At 37.4% G+C, this 23,751-nt stretch overlaps 1 protein-coding gene across 1 annotated transcript in view; it reads left to right on the top strand.

The window, feature by feature from the left end:
• Positions 1 to 15,238, top strand: part of sema6ba (sema domain, transmembrane domain (TM), and cytoplasmic domain, (semaphorin) 6Ba) — a 132,845-nt gene extending 117,607 nt beyond the window's left edge. The window contains exons 14-17 of the mRNA XM_060871121.1: positions 1,550 to 1,690; positions 3,356 to 3,433; positions 3,523 to 3,581; positions 14,349 to 15,238. Coding sequence (XP_060727104.1) covers positions 1,550 to 1,690; positions 3,356 to 3,433; positions 3,523 to 3,581; positions 14,349 to 15,238 — 1,168 coding nt within the window. The remainder of the gene's footprint in view (positions 1 to 1,549; positions 1,691 to 3,355; positions 3,434 to 3,522; positions 3,582 to 14,348) is intronic.
• The last annotated feature ends 8,513 nt before the right edge of the window (positions 15,239 to 23,751 follow it).

Raw genomic sequence — 23,751 nt, 5'->3', positions numbered from 1 at the left:
GTGGAAATTTATCTACAAATGATGTATAACACACTGATACCAAGCGATAGACTCATTGTGGAGCGAAATGTAGTACTTCAAAAGCTCTTCACAGTCAATTTAGTCACAAATGAAGAGCAGACCAAATAAAAACGTCAGCCAAAACAAAAGAGGTAACACATTCAAAGAGCTTTCACAGGTGTGTGTATGTGTGTATGTGTGTGTGCGTGTGTGTGCGTGAGCATGTGATAGACGAAAACATAGCTGCTGTTTGAAGATGAAAGGCTGTACCTGTTTCTCCATATCACCTTCAGAGAAATAAATAGGCTTGCAAACATCCCAGTATTTACCCTTCTGCAACAACTGGTGTAAATATTAACTGATTCTTACAGGTTACAATGTAAACAGGTTACATATCACAATGTTAACAATGTTAACGTACCACAAATTATTCGTCTTAAGCTATTTTACTTAATTTGTAAAATGTACAACCACACAAGAAATAACCATTTGTGTTTAGTATAAATGTTAACTTTTAGTTGTGTACTCTGCTTTGTGTGTTTGTGAATGCTATAGGTGTTTGGGGTAGGTTTTATAATGAGGTTAATGAATATTTTATAGGTGTTTGGTTTGTGTACCGGTGTATGAATGATTTGATTATGCATTTATGAGTATTAATAGGTGTTTGGCTTGGTCGCTGGTTTGAAAATCTTTCTGTAGGTCTTCAGGAGTGTAAATAAATTCAGTGTTCAACATATTTTGCAGTATTTTAATTGTAAAATATATTCCACAGGACACCTCAGTATAGATTTATAGTATGAAAAAAAATCCCACTCGTCAAATATTAGATTCATGGTTTATTCTAAAGGTGATAATGATAGTGTGGCTATTTATTAAAGCGTCTTTCTTCTATTAACTAGAAGAAAATGTATGTTAAACCTGGTGTTAAACACAAATTTCAGCAATAATAAATACGGGCATAAGGTAGTATTTTTACCATATTTTGTCTGATCCTGGGCTTACATTCTGTGTGGAGTTTTGCTGGTAGGCGGACTGGCTGGGCTAAATTTCCCATAGGTGTTAATAAGTGTGTGCGCACATGTGTGTGAATGGGGTATGGAGATTGACTGCTATCCCATGAGGGCTTAACTCTCCCACTTTGTGCCCAGTGTTCCTGGAATATAATCTAGGCCCACCACAGCTCTGACAGGAAAAGCCCTTAATGCAGATGAATGAATAAGTGTTTAGGAATATATGTGTGTGTGTGTGTGTGTATATATATAATATATATATATATATATATATATATATATATATATATATATATATATATATATATATATACATATAAATATGTAATATTATATGTGTATATATATGTGTGTATATATATGTGTGTATATATATATATATATATATATATATATATATATAAAATTTTAATCAGAGTTGGTGACTGTATTAAGTTTTAGAGTTCATAAGCACTTTTGTAAAATAGTTAGTTCATGTGTGATTATGTTTTTAAGTACATCTTTTTTATCAGTGTTAACTGTTTCTGTGGTGTGTTCAGGTGCGGCGATGATTCTGTCCAGGCACGCCAGCCGTTGTCTCTCACTCTGGACAGACAGAGTCATTCTCTTTTGTTAGCTTTCCACTCATGTGTGGTAAGGCTGCCTGTAGCTCGCTGCCAACTGCATTCCCGCTGTATGAAGTGAGTATGCACACACAAACACACTGCCTTTTTCTTCTCTTTCTCTCTATCACACACAGACACACACACGCCCTCACCTTTCATTTTTAATGTTCCAATTTTTCAATGTTCCACTGTTCCACCAAAATAGCTTTTGCTTTATCAGCGTCTGTTATCCTAGATCTGACCCCCATCACACTCGCGCACACACACACACAGATACACACACACACTTTTTCTGGCATGTCCCTGCATGCTAGCTTTGGCACAGGCCTGAACTAGTGTATTTGATCCACATTATTAATAAGTTCCATGCTGGTTAATCGCCTTTTAGCCCCTGTCTCACTGGTATTTTTGCACAGCATGTTAAGAAATTCCAAATCCCATCACAATTCTTTATGTTGTAATTAAATACACAGACACATCTGCACACACAAACATGTATTGTATCTAGCGCTATATTTAGATGTGGCTGTAATTCACCTTGCGGTAAAGCATTGACCTGTAGTGTGTGTTTGTGTGTGTGGGCATGGCATGTTTTGACCTTGTGGGGACATTTGGCTGGTCCCCACAAAACAAACACTACAGTTTTTGTAATTAAGCTCTTATGTTAAAAAAAATAAAAAAAATTCTAAAAATTGCATTAATGATTAGGTCGATAGAACCTACCCACAAGAGATGTATGGTATATAAAAATATTTTCTGAAAAAATGTTCATATCTTACGTGTGCTTCTGAGTTTGTGTAAATTTACACATAAAACTAACTAATGCAAACTTCTACTTAACTGGCTTCAAACCATATAATTTTCACTTTTCTAGACACTCAGAGCAACTTGCACAGCAACATACAGGAGGTTTTGGAATTGTTATCAAAAACATCCTCATCCTAGTTCACTAGGAAAGAATTAAAGAATATGAAATATAGTCAAACAAAAATTCTGTCAGCTGTAACTAAATAAATTATGGCATAAAAAGAGATGAAGAGCTGCTGTTTGCGCATAGCCATAAACCTTAAACAAATGTCTCAACTAAAGTAAGATTTAGCACATGTCAGGATGAAAGCTGGTAACATAATCTAAGCAACACTTTTAGCATGTCAGCCATGACACTTAAAACTACTTTAAAATAGCAGTTTACCTGTGTGATGTGCTTGGTGTGCATGATCACTTGCGTACTGCATAGGTTTTTTTTCTCCTTTATTGTCATGGCCTCGCTTCATTTAGACCTGATTCATTTTGTCTTTATATTTCGATGCTGTTATAAATAGTTGCTAGCTATTTATTGTCATAGAAGTGAGTGAAAAAAATTTCACTTATTTCTGCCTTTCTGTCTTATCTTTCATTGTAGTATTCGTTTGGTCTCCCAGGTGTTTTTTATGGAGCTTTGTGGGCTTCACTACAAGTAAATGAGCTGTGTCAGGAACAAAACTTGTACTTTATGGGTACTTACGCATAAAGATCTTACACAAACATTTCTGCACAATCTTTGCTGAAAGATTGATCTATGAGGCCCATGGCTAGTAAGACGAGTGTGTGTGTGTGTGCCAGTTCTCACATTTCTCAGTGACATTTGTCTGTGTCGCATTCAGTTTTTATAATGTCATGTTTGCAAATGATTTCTTATGCATTAGAATAGAGTTTATACAGGAGTTGTGTGTCTGTGTGTCTGTGCATGTGTGTGTGTAGAAACTGTATCTCATCTAGAGATCCTTACTGTGGCTGGACCAGAGGAAGCACTTGTTCTCTCCTCAGACCTGGTACCAGGTGAGATTCATCATATCATATCACAAGTTGTCATCATGATTTCAGTCCTTGTTTAATATCTGTTTTTCTTTCTATCTGTTTTTATATAGACTCCCATTTGTGCAGGATGTTGAGTATGGGAACACCACACATCTTGGAGACTGTGAGGGTGAGTTGTTTCAGCTTATCATAGTATTACACATGGCTGCATGATTCTGACAGTAGTTTAAACCAAAGATGTGCTTGTTGTGCATGTTCAAATAATTTGTTTTTGTAGTAACAACTCGTTTGTTGTGGTAACAACTCATCAATTTGTTTCTGTAATAACAACCCACAGCGGAGGCTAAGCGTAATAAACACAATGTCATTTAATGACGTTAAGACACGGAATTGTGGTGCTTTCTGTAAGGAGATGGTTGTTTAACGTCTATGGAAGGAGTCTTCAGTGTCAGTGTTCTATAACAGTCTGCCACAGGAGAGTCTTTAGGATCTTCTTTTTCTTGCTAACATGACAAGCTGTTTTTTTAATGCATCTTATTATCTTCAAGAAAGAGAAAAAAGGAAGCCTGTTAAGGGACCTCTTTATAGCTGTTGTGAAAACGGGAGCTAACTTGTTTACTTTTCTCACAGACTCACAGACTTTCTCACGACATTAACTGTAACTACAAAATGGATAAAATGTATTATGTGTCACCTTTGAAAATATATGAGATATATAAAAATGAGTTGCACTCAACACGCTACCACGTCATTGATTATTTTTCTCTAATTGCATCATGCTTTCAACATTTAACTCTGCCACCAAACTAGCAGAACATACTGTATGTAGGTCATATGATTTTCCATCATATGCAAACAAACACACAAACCCCTGTTCATCCTGTACACCCTTTTGTTAGATGAAGCTGCTCTGCACAAGCTTTTTTTTAACCACTGACAGCAGTCTGCAGCAAGATGGATTAACCACTCTCAGGGGAAGAGAAAGAAACTGAGAGAGAGTTTAAACAGAGAGAGACAGAAAGTGACAGATTCAAAGTGTATGAGAGTGAATGTTAAGCTACAGAGTAAAAGTTTAGGAACATTTATGTGACGCATCACAGAAAGAAAAGCTTGAAGTAGTTTTAATTGAGTTCAGTAAACAATCAGGCTGCTAAAATGAATTTTACTTTTTGAATTAAAATGTAATATAATGCAACGTTATATAAGCTTAAAAGTTCAAATTCAAATGTTTTAAATCTAATTTTTACTCGTTTCTACAAATCTCGACAGATATCAAATGAAATGTTCTACTGTTCATCACATCTATTATTATGCTATACAGTATGCATTGAGCTTATATAAGCTAGTAAGTGTGTGTTTTGCATCGAAATCCAGTATAATTTAGTTAAAGATGCTGGATTTTATGGTGATGGCGGGAAATGTAAAATCCAGTTTAATATCAACAAAGACAAACATCACCGCATGGAAGAAAAATAGGAAAATTGAATCAAAAATTATGATATTGCCTCTGAACAATCTTCTTTGCTTATGAAAATGACAATTGTCTACATTATGATCGTAGACATAACAAGGATATTACACGATTTTGGTGGGGTAGCAACAGAAAACGGGAGCACTGCCAACAGCAAAGGCAGAATACTGCAAAGCCCAGCAGATTGTTCTTATATAAGTTTTCTTCTCAACTTTTGCTGTCATGGCATAGTGATGGATTAAACCAGCTGCTCTTTTAGAAGGCATGCATGCTCGATGGCTCGTATTCAAAACCCAGTGATCTTTAATTTAAAAAAAAATTAAAAGACTATTGAAGCACATAAAGCAATGATGCCTTAAAGGAATCAAACATCCCAGTTTACTGTAACCCTCTATGATCAGCCCGCAGCCACCCCAGATCTGCACATTTTAGTTAACAGAGGAGCTATTGAACATAAGTTCTGAGTAAACAAATAGGTTTTCAAACTTTTTTAAAGGTTTTTAAGATTTATTTTAATAGGATTTTTTAGTTGTGTTGTCCTGTACTTGTTCTGGTTTGTGGTTCTTTGTGTTTTGGATTATCCCTGCCACTGTTGTTTGCTGACTTCATGTCCTCTGCTTGTTTCCTATTCTAATTTTGAATTATATTTTGGATTAATCTGCCTGCCCTGTAACATGATTAAATCCGTCTCTACTTGACTCCTGAGGCTGTGTTGTAAAGTTGTTCTAGCTGTGGGAGAAGGGAGAGTGTAGAAAACTGGAAATCGCTCTATTTATATAACCATTGCTGTGGTTTTAATTATTTTAGGGACTAATAAAGTACCTGCACGTTTTAATTAAAGCAGGGTGTAGTGTGTCCAAACTGAGGGTGATAAAAATAATAATTTTCCAAAATATTAGCAATGCTTGGTGTGCTCAGTGGTTTATGGTTAGCACATTTGCCTCACACTTCACACCACTGTCCAGTGTATACAAAGTCCACATGTTTTCCCCATGCCCTAAGGGTTTCCTCCAGGTACTCTGGTTTACTTCATTAGTCTAAATAAATGCATTGTAGACTGATTGACATCTCTAAATTGTCTGTAGCGTGAGTATGAGTGTGCAGTTGTGCACTGTTATTTGGCAACCCATCCCGGATGTCCCCTGCGTTGTGTCGTGAGTCCCCTGGGATAGGCTCCAGGTTTCCCATGATACTGTGTAGGATATGCAGTTCTGAAAATGGGTGGATGAATAAATTAAGAATGTGTTATAGCTAGAACATATGAATGGTGTTGCCATGGCAATATTTACATACTTCTGATTAATGTTTAATGTGGTAATGTGGTAATGTGGGGATGTGGTAGCTCAGTGGTTAAGGTGTTGGGCTACTGATCGGAAGGTCATGGGTTCAAACCCCAGGTCCACCAAGCTGCCACTGCTGGGCCCCTGAGCAAGGCCCTTATCCCTCAGTTGTTCAGTTGTAAGTCACTCTGGATAAGAGTCTGCTAAATGCCGTAAATGTAATGTAAATGTTTACTTCCTGCAACAAAAGATGGACCAAAAATTCTTCAATGACAATTTAAATAAAGCATAAATGGATTGCAGCATACAGTAATAACATTCAGAACTGGTTCATTTAAACTCACTATCGTTAGTGGTATATCTGAACACATGAGAGAAGTAAGGATGATTTATATATTATTTAGAATGAACAGATTTAATTTAAAGAAAGGGCATCTTGCTGAGAATAGAGTTATGTGAATCAGGAGTGGAAACTTTTTATTGTAGGCTAAAGAGAGTAGTCAGATATGAGCAAGCAGAATAACAGTTTCAGAGCTACATTTAACACATCATGCTGACAGTGCTGGCACTTCTACCTTCTACTGACTTCTGGTTTAGAGTTTAAATTTGAATATAGATTAATATTTAGAGCACTACTGTTTTGTTACACATTAATATGCACCACAGACATTGTCTTCAGTCTTCAGTAAGGAAGAAACAGAATGCATATAAAGCCTAAATTCCCATTCAAATGTGCTTTCTCAAAGCTTCTCTCTGTCAGACCTTGTACGGGTTCCAAAAGTGTGAATTCCAAATCCGTCCCAGCTTTCCGAATTGTCTCAGCATTCCGAGATGAGTTCTCAAAGTGGAACAGAACAGCAGCAGGGTTTCCTATCCAGAGCTTTGAGGGCACTTGAGCAGAAGGGCGTAACTGGTTATCATGGTAGTCCTGCCGAGGTGATTATAGAGCTGAGGAAATCTTCTCAGCAGTTGGAGCAACTCCTGTGAAGAAAAAGAGACAGAATATCAAAGAAATGTTTCTACTTTATTCTTGGAGAAAAAAAAATAGAATAAAATAAAATAGAAGCTTCTTTTACAGTATTGTTTCAAGTTGGTGTTTTAAGTTGAAATAAATGCAGAAAAAGTGCCTACAGGAAAGGGAATTGGTTAGAAAACATGAACAAGCCATATTTGCTACTGTGGTTTTAATTATTCCAGGGACTAATAAAAAACCTACATCTTCTGATGTAGTGGATCATGAAAAATCAAACTTTTCGCAGATCATGTGGGTGAGAAGGTTTTTTTCTGCTAGTGTTTATTTGCAAATTTCTTTGGTAGATGGAATTTTCCAACATATTAGCAATGCATTATAGTTGCAAAACATTTATGTTGTTGCCATGGCAACAATGACATGCTGTTGACATGACGTTTAGTTGCTGCATCAAGAGAAAATATCAAATACATTAGAAAGTAACGTTAAAAACAAACATATCATAGAATTCACATAGAAATACATTTTTTTCTGAATGGGAGTCACAAAAGCGTTAAAGAATACAATTATGAACAACCATCAACCACTGTTGAAGAGATTATTTGAAGTGCTCATGTCGTTATTTACCACTAGGACATGTTGTGTGGATTTAGTGATTTTGAAGCCATAAATATAGGACATGAAACATAAGAATGAAGCAAAAACAAATATCAACTGTATGCAAGTCTCACATTTGATGCCCAGTTTGCAGATTTAGTGTTTAATACAAACAGTGTCAAAAGAAATGAAAAGTTAATGGAGCAGGTTATTAAGGCCATACACTATAGTTCCATTATAACTATTCTATAATGGTTGCTGTCTTAGACAAAACCATAAATGTGGATTAACTGGGAGTGTTTGTGTTTTTTAATCAGTTGTGTTGCCTTTATATACAAAAGGGAGAGTGATAAACAAGGAGCAGTCTCTGTGCTTATGAGCTCCCTTCTTTAGAAGTACTTATTTAGATCTCTTATTTCAAATTGATTTTAAAATCTGGCTATTGGTTTTTAAAGCTCTTAAAAGCAGAGCAGATTCATATAGCTCTCAGTGCCAGACAGCTTATGTTCCAAATCAAGTTTTACGTTCATAAATGCTGGCTTTCTGAATATCCCAAAGTTAAACAAAGCAGAAAAATTCTTTATTTATTTTACTACTTGCAGCATTTTACACCACTGCAAAAAAAATGACATCTTAGCCAACGGTAATATCTTGAAACCAGTCAAACGTATCTAGTATTTCTTAAGATTATAAAGTATAAGATTATAATATAAACCTATTAAGCCTATTTCTATACATATTTTATTTATTTATTAAAGCTTTACACTTTCTTGTTCTATTGGCAGATTAATTTGCTAATTTGCATTCATTTCTAGCAAATGATCTACCAAAAGAATAGGAAAATGCAAAACGTATAATTTGTGAAAAATAAATAAATAAAAATGAAATAAAATATGCTAAAAGTTTTATGATAATAAAAATAGTAGCTACATTTGTCTAGATTTAAGATATTACCACTAGCTGTCACTTCTTGCGGTTTTTGCATTCTTTCGCAGTTTGATTTCTTAATTATTCAAACACTAGTTTATTATAGTTTGTTACATTATTCTCAAATCTGCTTGATCAGTAGGTGTTGATAAATTGCTGGGGACAGTTTTCTGATAGTAGTTTGAGCTGCAAGGTTTATATTAATGTGTGATTTTAATACATTATCATTTCTGTAACTTATGCAGGAACCTGTATGACAGATGCTCCATATAAACAGATTAAAAATGTGTGTAATTGTTGATACGCTGTAAATTTCTGCGAGGTGATGGTTATTTGGAATGAGTCACAGACGGTTATTGATTAGCATGTTAGCGTGTCGTTACCCTCAGGATTCCGGGTTTCCTCCTGATACTCTGGTTTTCTCCCCCAGTCTAATGACGTGTAGCTGATCAGTAAATTTTCTCTAGTGGAAGGAGTTAGCGCTTTATAAATGGTAAAAAGTTTCTTATAAAGTTTCCAAAATAGTCTTAAGGATAGAATCCTTTACAGTTTATCAGTAACACAACAATGCCTTATTAACCTCATGACAGAGAAAATAAAGGCTGATGGTAAAGGCAGAAAAGTTTGTAACTTATAAGTGATAACAGAAGCTTGTTTCATGGACTTTCCACGACCTTGGGCCTCATTTGTCAAAATGGATGACAGCAGAATTTACACGAGGATGGTGGTATTCATGAAAAAAAAAGACATTCGTCTCCTACAAGTGTCAGGGATCAGCCCGGGCTTTTGACCATGTGCTATTGTTGTTGTTGTTGTCACGTGTCTGCCCCACCTTCGTTCACTCCTCCCTGTCTCCACACCTAATTGTGTGTCATTGTTATATGTATTTAAGTGAGCCGCGTTGCCGATTGCAGCGCGGAATCATTGGTTACGTTTAGTCAAGGTTAGGTCTCGTCATTTGTATTGGTTTAGTTCTCGTCTTTTTCTGTGTTGTCTTTATTATTTATTAAACCACATTCATTTGAAGCTATCCTGTGTACGGGTCTGTCTCCTTCCTTCCCTGGATGTGACAACAAGAGAGTTTGTGTAAATTTACATATGTGCAGACACACTCAAATGACAGTCTTTATATTGTTTAAATAACAGGAGTTACTGTTACATATGGACCAGACTGTTCATTTAAGCAGATTCGTTATATCAATATCACACATTAATGTAATGACCTTTTACAAAATGTGTTGTTTGAAATGAATAATTTAAAATAAGCAATTAAAAAGACATTTAATAATAATTCTAGCTATTCAGTTATGACCAAACACACTTTGCTACACTTTGCACAGAGTTAGCATGTGGAAGCTGACTCGCTGCAGTGGCTGAGCTGCATTATTGGAATATGTAGTACTCAGAGTACTCTGTGCCCTTTCACCATATAGTCTTCATTTGTTTCTATCATCTCTCTCAGAGCTTTTATGGGGTTTTGTGGGTTTCACTAAATGCTGATCATATGTGGAAGAAATGCAACAAAACGTTTGGAATTCTGCCAGGAATTTATACTTTGGCAAAGTAAAGACTATAAGATGATTCCCATTAAAAAATAACTATAAATGAACTCAAACGTATGACATAACCTTCTAATATTAAATGAAATACAATGTTTCCATCAAACAAATTACTGGTGTTTTTATTGGAAAATGTTTTATGCTACCAATTTTATTCAGTTTATTTCATTTTTCACTGATTGCAAATGTAAATAAATAGAGTATGTTTGATTAGGAAAGAAATAAGCTGTTCATTGTGAACACACACCAAGTCTGGGATTTGAAAAGCAAACCAATAAAGTACAAGTTAACAACATTAAACGTTTAACACAAGATATTGATTGCTGGCTAACTGTAGCATTGAACAAATTCATTTCATTTTCTTTCCTTGCATTTTTTTTCTTTCTAAACTTCTTAATTTTATCAGACAGCTGTACCTTAGACAGGAATAGAAATAATAGACCAATATTGCACTAAAATAATATTAGATCTAAAACTTCATTGCTCATAAAGTGAAAGAAGTTGGGGAAAAAATTATTTTTAAAAATCTAATACATTTTCTCCAGAAGTCATTTTCATTTTAAAAGTAGAAAATATAATTTGTACAGCATGTGTTATTACTTTAAGAGGGCCTAGTGTTGTTAAGGCCTAAAGCGATTGTGTCTGCATAATGGTAGGAGCGTATCTGTTAAAACTGAGAAGCGTTTTGTACTTCATAATAAATCTTGACACTGTCAATGAAAAGGACAAGCAACAAACAATATCTTACATGAAAATGAAAGATTTATCTTAAACACCTTCTAGCAAGTGAAAAATAACCCATTTTTCACGGGAGTCCAAACGTAAGCAAAGCTGGAGGCGTACAAATGCACATCATCCTTGCTTCCGTCCTGGAGTCTCCGACAGCTAAAGAAATGTTGCGGCCTAAAAATGGTCACCTCTCTGTCTTCACAGCCTGATTTATGAGGACGATGTGGAGTCTGTACTGCCATTAAAGCGTCATAATGTAGAAGATACAGTGGAGTCTCAGTCCGTAGAGCTTTCCTTATGGCCTCCGCACATCAAAGAGCACCCTCACTTCAAAGAGACGCCGTGTCCGTGACCTCGAACGTGGGCTGAGGACCGAGATGTAATTCTCTCGAGTGTGGTTCTTGATGCTGTCTGATGTTGAAAAAGTAGGGGGGTTAGACTTTAAGAACAGATGCAGCAACAGAGTTTTCAGTTTCCACTACTGACTGTGTTATCAAAAGCAAAGGTGTCTTTACAGCTTTCAAACTTCTTTACCTCTTTTGTTCGTTTTGTCACAGGGTGAAAAAAAAACAACTCTTTGAGGTTCTTGAAAACGCGTGTCCTTTCATCCTTAGATAACCAAGTGACGTCCTACAGAGAGCGGCGTTAAAAGCGAATTCTGAGCTAAAAAAAACTGAGCTAGAGAGAGAGGTGTAGAAGGAAAGATTGACAATAGGAACAGCTGAGTGAGTTTTATGTAATACCCTGTTGTCTCTTAGTGTGCTTCAGATGCTCCCTAAAGAGCTATATTGTGAAGTGAGGACTCTGACTGAGGTGAAGAGGAAGGTGATGATGGTTGAAGGTACTTGAGAGTGGTGAGAGACAGCAACAAAGAGACAGGCGTGTGAAGAGATAATATACACCCTGAATCATACAAAGATATCTCACTACTGTTGAATGAAAGTGTTTATTTGTGGCCGACTGGAGTTAATTTAGAGTTCATTCAACAGCGGGAATGTTTCTTTGCACCATTTTACATGCCTGCTATTGTTCATATACGCATCTTTCCTCCATCCTATCCATTTTGTAGACTGCACTGTGTGGGTGTCAGTGTGAACTTTCATTGAACTAACTTTGTGACAATTTTCTCTCACACAGTGGCTATATTTCATATATTCCTCACAAAATACCATTTCTTGAAGGTTTATTGGTATTACGTGTTCTCTGAATCGATAGCAGGTGAATACTGCGGCAGGGCAGAAGTCAAAAGCCATCGGCAGACGGGATGTGTGATAATGGGATTCAGAATAAAAACTCGCCTTCTATAGCTTCTCATTTCTAAGGCCGTCAGCCCAGAGAACCCACACACACGCACACGCACTTGAGGTATAGCAGAAGCAGGGCTGAGCAATGGGAGGAGAAGAGATAAGAGATAGGGGGATTGAGAAAATGGTGGCGAAAATCAAGGACATCCCACAGGACGACAGAGAGGAGAGATTACAGGAAATGCCAGAGCGAGAGAGAGAGTAAGGGAGGGCAAGGACAGAGGAAATGAAAAAGAATCTGGAATCTATAAACATAATTTTAAAGCTACCATATTATATTTCAGGGTATTGCCGCAGTATTGTAAACATATGCGCAAGTGCCAATCTTTTCTATTCGTTTTCAAATATTTCGGAGAAAGATGAGGGCTGTTTTCTTCAGCACACAAGAATGGAAAGAATTCTGAGTATTTAGCTGCAGACCATTTAACAATTTAAGATCCAACACGTATTTTCCAAAGCTCTAATCCACACAGTAACGCATTCTCCCCTCGACTGCACTGACATGTTCTTGTCTCTATATGGCTGATCACTTGAATAGAAATTTCAAGTCACTTGATGGATGGAGTTTGCATTGCCGGCTGTCTTAATAAAGCGGTGTGATTGCTAAGTCAATAGTTCTCATGGTTGATTGCTTTTTAATTGGTAATCTTCTAAAGGTTAAGTAAGTCGGCATTTTGCTGAAGCTCCACTAATGCTGGCATTTTCATAAAATCCGCAAAACTCACACTTACCTCTCTCTAAACTTTATGAAAATAATGCTTACGGATACTGCCGTATTTTTCCAGATTCTAGTTTCTAAGGAACGGTGTTATTGTTATGTAACATATTGATACAGGTCGGATCAGAGTTTTCAGAGAAAAGATGTTTACACTGTTCTAACAAATTGATGAGTTTGAATTTCTTGTTCTCTTTAACCTTCATGTTCTTTTATCCTTAGCAGTGAATTTGCAGCTATTCTCTTGAATTAATAGTACAACAATTCAGGTTCAAGATTTATAATGTAGCTCAGATTAAAGTTCTCAGCTGACAGGAACAGAATCTGATGTAGTTTTCCTCTTTTGTAACACCCAGTATGCTCAAGATTAGGTTAGATGTGTGTATTGAGACGCTTTTCTGCTAACTGCAGTTGTAATTTGAGTTAGTTCTGCTTTTAGGGCTTATTTGAGTTACTGTTTCCTTCCTGTTTGATTACGCCAGTCTGGTTATTCTTCTCACCTCTCAAGATGTTTCTGCTTCAGAACTGTTTTTTTTCACACTCTATAGACTGTTGTGTGCGAACATCCGAAGAGATCAAGCATTTTCGGAAATACTCACATCAAACCAACAACCGTGTCACCGATAGCTTCATGATTTTATGCATTGCACTGCTAGCATGTGTTTGTCTGACCGCACATGTACATGAATAAATAGATTATAAATGTTTCTAATAAATTATGTATATTACTTATGTACACTTTGATTTAAACTTTGTTTCTGTTTACATGCAAAGATTTAGAACTAAATAGGAAGAATTTAAATTGATTTTTATATTTAATGCAGATTGATCTTATTATATATATAATCTAAATATATAAATACAATCTAAATGTAACTGAAAATTATGCATGTGAGCCAAATTTGGTGTTCACATTACTATAACAAAAGAAGAACAAGTCATGAACGACCAGTTTAAATGTCAGTGTCAGAAAAATAACAAAGAATTTGCAGATTACTGCCAGAATTCTGCCAGTACTGCCAGTATTCCCAGAAGTGATTACTTCAATATTACCTCCCTCAAATATTGCAAAATAAATTGTTATAACATCCCGTAAACTTTGTTCTCTCACAAGATAATGTGCATGGCAATTATTCTTCTATTTAACGGATTATTAAACAGATTATCCACCTTTGTTTAATCGATTCCAGTCTAGTAATCTATTCCAATTTTGATGTATAATGATGTTATTTATCAGTTGAATTATTCACAGAATTGTCATGTTGCATTTAAAAGTGGGTAATGTCCATGAAAACACAGAAAAACGGATGTATTCATGCGTTATGCTGGTCTTAGAAAAAAAAAAAAGAAAAAAGTTTAATGCAGTTGTTTCCTGTTTCTACAGGTCTGCTGCATGAGAGTTTCACAGATGAGCCTGAGAGCCTGGTGACTCTGAACCTGCTGGTAGTGGCAGCTGTTTCAGCGTTCTCCACTGGGGCGGCACTCTCAGGCTTGGCAGTGTGTTGGATTATGAGCCAGAAGCACCGTCATTGCTCTAGAAGCGAATCCTCGTCATCGGGCACCCAGCGGAAAAGCGAAAAAGAGCGCAGCATGCTGGGGCCAAGCACCAGTGGCTCTGTGCTGAGCGTGACAGATCGACCTCGTCCTCAAGGGGAAACACTCTTTGTTATGCCCAACGGCTGGACGAAGGCAGGGGATCTGGACCCGGGATTGCTGCCTACACCTGAGCAGACTCCACTGCAGCAGAAACGCCCAGCACCATCTCTCCGCCTCTCTGACTCAGGCTCCGGCTGGGACCAGAGCCAGACCTTCCTGAATTCGGTAGCTACCCAGTGTCCTCCGCCACCACCCTCAGCCATCTTCCTCAGCTCTAAGCTTCTAAGCGACAGGCGGCACGATGATGTCATCGAGCGCCAGCGCTATGTTTCTCTCTCCAAGTACCGTGAGCATGGAACACGCCCGGGTACACTGCTGCGCAAATCAGCGGGCGACTACAACTATCCAATGACGCCTCAAGACTCCCCGGATAGGAGGCGCGTGGTGTCTGCGCCCAGCACGCAGATGGAGTACACCGGCGAGGCTTTGCGCTGGACCCATGAGAATTACGTCTTCCATGCCGTCCCGGCCCCAGGACACCGCTACGCTGCAGGCACAGGCCATCCGCCTAGCCTTGCACGCACTGTCCTGCACGGCTCTCGTGGCCTCATGGACCTGGCGGATTTCAGCCACCTGCTGGGCAAGGGAGGCAACGAGCGTGCTCCTTCAGGCCAGTGAGGAAAACGGAAAAGATCTGTGAAAAAGAAGGAAGTGGTGAAGGAGAAAATGTGCAGAGCATTAAAGCTTCAGAGCTACTGCAGTGCCAGCAGGATCTGGCCAACATCATTCTGTTTTTCTCCATTTTTCTTGCCATCTCTCTTGCCCTTCTGTTTCCAAGCTTCTTTCCGATATTGTCTGGATTTCACTGTCATGCTATGATCAATCACTGGAAATTGAAATGGCCTCCACTCTGCCTCATAGCTGAAGGTTCTGCAGAAGACTACAAGCTAACACGCACAAACACACACGAACACACACACACTTTCTCAGTCCACCCTCGCAGTCTTAGTGTGTGCCTTAACACACACCGCAGGTCCTTCATCAGAAGCAAGAGTACAGCAACAAACTGCAGCATTTGTGACTGCAGCAGCACTAATGACGTCCATATCTATTCCCCGGCACTCTCTCTCTTTCTCTCTAACTCACACACTCTCTCTCTCTCTCTCTCTCTCTCTCTCTCTCTCTCTCTCTCTCTCTCGCTCATCATTTAGAGAATGTGCTGGCGTGTTCTCGTTCACTGGGGATTTCTGAGCTGCTGGTTGTAATAAAACATTTTCAGCAAGGGTCGACAGAGACAGCGCGGAGGCATCGATTCCCACTGCAGTCTAGCCGTGGCGTATACCTCAGCCTATCCCATTTTCTTTGTTTTTTATAAATTACTTTTTGTTTTACAGTGTTGAGCTCACTTAAGTAGCATCGTCACTCCTGACCTACGAAGCAGTGCCACATGTCAGCAGTATTCACGCTGGCAGGACATATACAATAAGACAGGAACGGTACATCTCCTTGACTGCACATGCTTGTTGTCAGAGCGGAAAAATAAGGGAGGCAGGATGAGCACGTTTCATCCACTAACTCAGATTTTCTGTGAGCAATGCTACGGAGGGACAGAGAGTGAAAGAGAGAAAGAGAGCAAGGGATACAGAGCCAGATGACACAAAGAGAGTGGTAAAAAAATGGAATCAATTCTTCTCAAGCAGAGGAAAGAATGAAGTTAACGAGGTGTTTGAACTCCTAAATGTTTTACGTTTGTTTGTTTGTTTGTTTGTTTGTTTTTGTGTGTGTGTATGTGTGTGTGTGTGTACAGTTGTACAGTGAATTACCTGCTCTGAACTGGAGACAGACACGGAAAGAAAAAGCAGTTTTGTGACCTTCGCCTGAATTTGAAATGGACGCTATATAGATAACATAAACCTATTCGCTGTGCAGAGTTTAGCTGAGTAGCTGAGAAACGCAAAATTAAACTTTCTTCAACTCCTTGAGGGAAAACAGGGACAAATACACAACGGAGCTGAGAGAAATTGTGCCAAATGAGGAGCATTTTTTGGATTACCGTCATGAGACATCATTAAATATTGAGTGTTGCAGAGACTCTTCAGCCTGTACTGTATTATAACTCATTACGTTGGTTGCTTTGTTCTGTGTTGGTCGCATTAATAGCATTTCTGTTCCTCATAAGAAGTCACCTGTTTTAAAGAAAACGTCAGAATCGACTTTTCGGATTCGTAGATTCAGTCGCATTTGTATGTTTCATCTCATACATTGTATGTAGAAAGAAGACAGTGAGGCATTGCATGTTAGACAAGAACACAGAGATAAAGAAATATTAAAGGGATAATCCAAAATCCATCTACATTTGAACTTAATATATACATAATGCATACGTGAACGTACCACAAACAGGAAAAAAAAAAGTCTAAGGGTAGTTATCAATGTAGCTCATATTACACACAGAAGTGCCTCAGTCTCAGCCTGATGGTACACAAATACCACAAAAACCAAAATGAGTTTGAGAAGGTTGGGAAAAAAAAACGATATGTATGATTTTCTCTCACGTCTATCTTTCTGTAACACCTTTCCAGTTCAAGCTCAAGTTCTTGTGCTGAATTTGCATAAAGTACGTAGGTGCGTATTTTAAACCGCTATCAGCTATAACAGAGTTCAACAACTGCCATTACACTCTTATTATAAGTCAGCTTGGAGTACACAGATTTGAGAGTGGATTTTCCAGGAAATGATTTCTCTTTCTTATCTGTGGTAATTGCACATATGTGAAAAACATATGCAGTAGATTGAGATTAAAATGGTTGGTAATTTATATATATATACATAATTCCTGGACTACATTCACACAGAAGAGTGAGAGATTTCAGAACATATGGGTGATCTGCATGATCTGAATAATGTATGTGTAATCCACATATGTTCTCTGGAAAAGTTCAAGGAATACACACACACACACTCACACACACACACACACACCTGCATTTTTAGTGTCCTGCTTCTCGGGAGAAGATTCACTCTGGTTAGTTCCGCTCTTTAAAGGTTAATTCTTTAAAGATGTGTGAGATTGGAGCCATATGGTTAAGGTTAAAGAGAGGCCGACCACACACTCAGAGACACACACACTTACAGACACAAAAATATAAACTGTCATGTGCTACACCTGTGAAAGTACACTCTCTGAAAATATAATGTATGCTCACACACACACAAAGCAAATTTATGAAGGATTGCTGGCTTGCAGCTTGTCCACACATGCGCGCGCGCACACACACACACACACACACACACAGAGCATGACCAAGGCAGATTAAGGGAGCACATTATAAATTCAACTGGAATAAGTTTCATGTGTGTGTGATTGCCCCAAGCCACAACAGCAAACCTTTAAAGAAGCTGGGCGTAAAATACAGGAAATAGAAGCTAGAGGCACGTCCATGACCCTTCAGTCAAAGGTCAGCAGTCCATGAATTCGTAGTTATGTTCATTATGCTGCATTTGCACAGTTGCTTCACGTGCGTTCATGAAATAGTCACAGAGCGCAACACATAGCGGCTACAGTACAGATGTGAGAATATACAGCTGTTCAGTATTCACAATGACTTTATCTAAAATAACTATGTGGTGACCAGGTAATGAAATCGCATGGGGAAAAGATTTTATGTTATATTCATTATATAATTCAATTTATAAACTGGAATCTCTTTTTATGGAAAAAAAAAATTAGATAACATATACATATATATAAACTGCTGATATCTCAAAATGATCCTTTTAAAGGTGCAGTATGTCATTTTCAAAAGTTTAATCGTTTAATATCAAAGACGGTCAAGAAAAAAACTGTGATTCACAAAAACTGCCATAAAATTGATCTGGCTAGATTTTTTTTTTTTTTACATTTTTTACGACTGTTTGAATTTTTTTCAACCTCCAAAAATTACAAACTGCTCCTTTAATAATTCAGTTTTCAAATATTCTACTTTGCAGTTACTTGCAAGACATTAATGAAAGTATTTAACCCTGTTTCAGAATGAAAAATGAGTACTGAGAAATACCAAAAAGCATGATGCTCCACTGGGTTGTATAATTTCTCACACCAGATATAAGCAGATATTACTGTGCCATTGCAATGCAAATGCAAAACAGTTTATAAAGAAAAAAAACATTTTCCGCTTTTTATTTAATGAGGTCTAAACATAATCTTAGATTCTTGAAGTGCCAAAATGGAACTTTGTATTTCGACAGGATGCTGTTTGTATCAAAAGGCATCAATGTTCTCATTAATGTAGTGTTTAGTTCTGATTTTTTTTTTTTTGTTCGCAAGTGTTTTGGAGTCTGTTTTCTGTCCTCATGTAACCAGTGTGTTTTACTTCCTTTCGCGTAGCCTGCCTGCTACATTGAAGGTAGAAGTGCTGTTGTATGGTAAATCTGTTCAGCCAGGCTTTTACCACAACTGCCATATCGTTACCTCGACTCGAGGCACTGTACTTCAGTCCGGGAAGGCACAGCAATGAACCCTGATCCTAAATCAATAACACTACTGTATATATAAGCACAAGAGCGTTTTATTTTTGGGATTCAAAATGATGGCTATTTGACTCAATCGTGCGACAGAGGGATTTTTTCTTTAAGCATCGTCTAAAGCATTCGATTCGAACAGAGGAACCTTAAACTACATTTTCCTGAAAAGAAGAAAACAATTTCATTCTTTTTTTTTTCCTGATGCTCAGAATTGAGTGACATTTCAGACTGAAAAGGGACAAAAGAAATGGTCCGAACGTTGACACGAAGAATTGTACATAGATGAAATAGTGACATTTGAAACAACACTTGATCTTGTTTTCTCATCCATGTGTACAGAAAATACGTGTATGCAAGTGTACGAGGCAAAATTTTTTTTTTTGTATAAAAAAAAAATCTCCTGTGTATACACTTCTCTCAATTATACACACATACATAGACACACATACACACACTACTCAAAATGTTGGCGTGCACAGACTTATTTTGATCTGTAAATCGACATGGATATTTTATCATTCTAATAAACACAACGGATTGTTCATTTTTTTGTGTCCCATGAAAATCTTTCCCCCTTTTTTTTTTAACACTTTAGAACGATAGAATCTAAAAACTCTGAATATATGTGCATCAGGATGACACTGAGTGGTGAACGGAGACCACTACAGGACAAGAGTGTGCATCTCTGTTGCTATGGAGATCTCCGTCACCATAGCAGCGTGGCTGAGATTGTTAAAGAATAGAAAGATAGAAAGTGGTGCTGTTTTGAAAGAGCGTCACATCTGAGTTAATTAGATCGGCGTTACTCATGCAACACATAATCAACGCAAACAAAGGTTGACTTGTCCGACCTGGTGTTCTGTGGTCTGCACTTAAACTTTCTCTTCTATCGCTGTTTCTTTTAGTAGATTTAGCCTTTGTTTGAACAAAAAAAAAAGGGAAAAGGACATCAAAATCAGAAGTTTGAGTCATGGTTATAAGTTTCTATTATCCCATTCAACACACACACACACACACACACACACACACTCTTTTTCACTAGACAAAGCATAACTCTATCATAAGCTCATTCTTTCATCTCTCATTAACCAGAGAAAGAAAAATCAGTCATGTTTTATGAGATATTATTTTTTCCATTGTCCAAATTCTGATAGCATCATATTTTACAAACCAGACCTCATTAGTGAGTACATTAGGAAAAGGACATTTGGCCATTATTAGCACATTTTCAGTTATTTCCATAGTGAAAAAAAGTTTATTCTCAAATTTATTCTGAGTGAAATGAAAGCTGAGATGGGTTTGGTTTGATTTTTATCCTTTGTCATATAAACACAATGAATCTGCTGTCTGCACATTCCGTGTTCATTAGCAAGCTTGATATAACCAAAGACTAGGACAACAATTTAGCATTGATATCATGCTTCAGCTGATTCAGTTGTACTTTCCATTTACGGCATTTAGCAGACGTCCTTATCCAGAGCAACTTACATTTATCTAATTTATACAGCTGAGCAGCTGAGGATTAAGGGCCTTGCTCAGGGGCCCAGGACTGGCAGCTTGGTGGTGCTGGGATTTTAATGCACAACCTTCCAATCAGTAGTCCAACATCTTAACAAAGGCTTTATGATTACCAAATATACATGTACTGCTCTTCAGTACATGTACATCTACTGAGGGGATCAGGGTTGCTGGGAATCCTATGGATTGGACACACATTCACAATGGACACACATTCACACGCTCATTCACACCTAGGGCCAATTTACACCTAGTCGCCAATCACCTAACACCATGCTTTTAGGCCGGGGAGAAAAAAATGGAGACCTGAAAGCCACCTACATGGAAAACAACAAGGACATGACGGATTAGTCGTTTTAGTTGTTTACATTCTAAGAACATTTCTAACAACAGCACCAGCTTGACAAGCTCAATGTCTGTATTGACAGCTGGTATTTGGTCAGACTAAGCTGGAGTTTTTCGCCTGGAAACCTGAGCTCAGGATTAATTGGAGAGCTGTGAGGTAGCAAACAAGGAATGTCTTATGTCAGATGGAAGAATTTACATCTAGAAAGAAAGATAATTGTAATATATAATTCAGCTGTTAGCTATATATTTTTGTTTGAGTGCTTATATTTACAATAAACTCACAAGAAATTTGAAACTTCTATTGTTTCACTTCCACATCCTAGTTTGAAACAGTTACGACATTCGAGTTTAACAGACAGCGTTTACATTTACATTTACAGCATTTAGCAGACACCCTTATCCAGAGTGACTTACAACTGAGCAACTGAGGGTTAAGGGCCTTGCTCAGGGGCCCAGCAGTGGCAGCTTGGTGGACCTGGGGTTTGAACTCATGACCTTCCGATCAGAAGCCCAACACCTTAACCTTAACCACTGAGCTACCACATCCCCCAACAGCCCAACACCTTAACCACTGAGCTACCACATCCATCAACAGCCACGCTCCTCCGAAGAAGCTCCTCTGAAGAAGATGAAAGGGACGAAGGGACACTCAATTCACACAAAGAGTTAACACAGACTTCCTAAATCTCCCTGAGATTATATTAGAGAGAAACCTTTAGAGGAACCAAATTCAGAAGGCAACATATCCTCATTTGTATGATATATAGACAAAATGGTATATTTTGTTGAAGTAACTGTTCACTGATGGAGAACAATCTATACAATCTAAACAAACTATAGCTGGATTGCAGTCCTGTAGCCTTGAGCCAGTCATAGCCAAAGTGATCGTATCGTCTGCAGTCCAAAAGCATATTTATGTTTCAAACTGGTGCTATCCACATTAACCTCATGTATCTTGTGGATGTCATTGTAAACCGTCCTAAGCATCAGTGAGTGGCCTCCAAGTGATGAGAAATCCAAGAAGAAGATGATGAAGAAGAAGAAGAAGAAGAAGAAGAAGAAGAAGGGCATCAGGATGCATCACTTCCAGTCCAGATCACTTCCTATCAGCTTGAACCAGCCCGTCACAACCAAAGTTATGACACAGTTGACAATTTCCCCATTCTGATGAGCTGTGAATAGTAACTGAAGCTCCTGACCTGTATCTTCAGGACTTTATCTATTACAGTTTTGCAACACGATTGACTGACTGCATAACTGCATAAATTTAGAAACTATTTGTGCAAGTTCTCCTATTAAAGTAAGTCAGTAAGTGTATACAGTACATTCAAACATAAATAAACAATTTTAAATGCATTTTCTGTGTTTGCTGAGTGTGCATTAAGTGCAAGTGCTGTAGTTAATTATGTATTAGCTTCACAGAGTGTTTAAAAATGTTGGTTTTGTGCAAGTATGACATTTCTGCTGACCACAACAACATTAAGACCATTAGGAGACTAAAACGAGTGCAGTTATTCCTTATAGTAATAAGTTAAACTAAGTACATTTATTTATTTGTTTATTTATTTATTTATTTTTGAACCAAGAAGCAATTGTATGCCTTCCTCCGGACAGCTAATTGCCAGTCATCACAAATACCTGCAGAATTGTAACCATTCAAATGACCACAAGAGGGCAGACTTTTATTAAATATTATTAATTTATTTTATTGCCATTCTTTTATTTGTATTTTTGTATTTTATTTCTATATATTGTTTCATTAATTATAGGATATTATTTAGAATATTATATAATGATAGGTTATTACATATTCAAAATAAATTTCAGTTGAACTGAAAAGAAAAATAAACCATTTTTTAACAGTATATATATTCATTCATTCATTCATTCATTTTCTACCGCTTATCCGAACTACCTTGGGTCACGGGGAGCCTGTGCCTATCTCAGGCGTCATCGGGCATCAAGGCAGGATACACCCTGGATGGAGTGCCAACCCATCGCAGGGCACACACACACTCATTCACTCACGCACGCACTCACACACTACGGACAATTTTCCAGAGATGCCAATCAACCTACCATGCATGTCTTTGGACCGGGGGAGGAAACCGGAGTACCCGGAGGAAACCCCTGAGGCATGGGGAGAACATGCAAACTCCACACACACAAGGTGGAGGCGGGAATCGAACCCCAACCCTGGAGGTGTGAGGCGAACGTGCTAACCACTAAGCCACCGTGCCCCCTCAGTATATATATATATATATATATATATATATATATATATATATAATCTTAATAATCTAATGAACCCCAATGCTAATATTAAAATAATAAAATCAATATCACCATCTTCAGAGTCATATCATTAGTCACTTTATGGTATTCATATGCTGTATTTTTTATATTTTATTTATTGTAATATATTCTTTTTAATTTCAATTTGAATCAGTTACATTTTTTTATGAAATGTTTTTTTTTCTTTTTTTTATGTACAGAAATTTCCATTTTATAATTTTACTTTTAAATTCTATTTTTATTTTGACCCTATTTTTAACATGAACAGTCATGATAGCATTTCACTGTATGTCTTATTTTGTATTATTTTGCATATTGTGTTTAACAAAGATTAATTAATATTTAATTAATAGATTAATATAATAGATTAATAAAGTTTGAATGTAAACATTGTGATGTAATCTCCATAGTTCTGCATTCGTCAGATGTTACAAGTGACAGTGAGGCAACCAAAGAAACAGCTTTTTTTTAAAGACAGTACAACACATAGGTTTGGTTATTACATC

This window comes from Tachysurus vachellii, chromosome 1 (genome assembly GCF_030014155.1).
Source record: "Tachysurus vachellii isolate PV-2020 chromosome 1, HZAU_Pvac_v1, whole genome shotgun sequence".
NCBI lineage: Eukaryota > Metazoa > Chordata > Actinopteri > Siluriformes > Bagridae > Tachysurus > Tachysurus vachellii.
The sequence above is the reverse complement of the archived record's forward strand: the minus strand, read 5'-3'. Positions and strand labels throughout refer to the sequence as shown.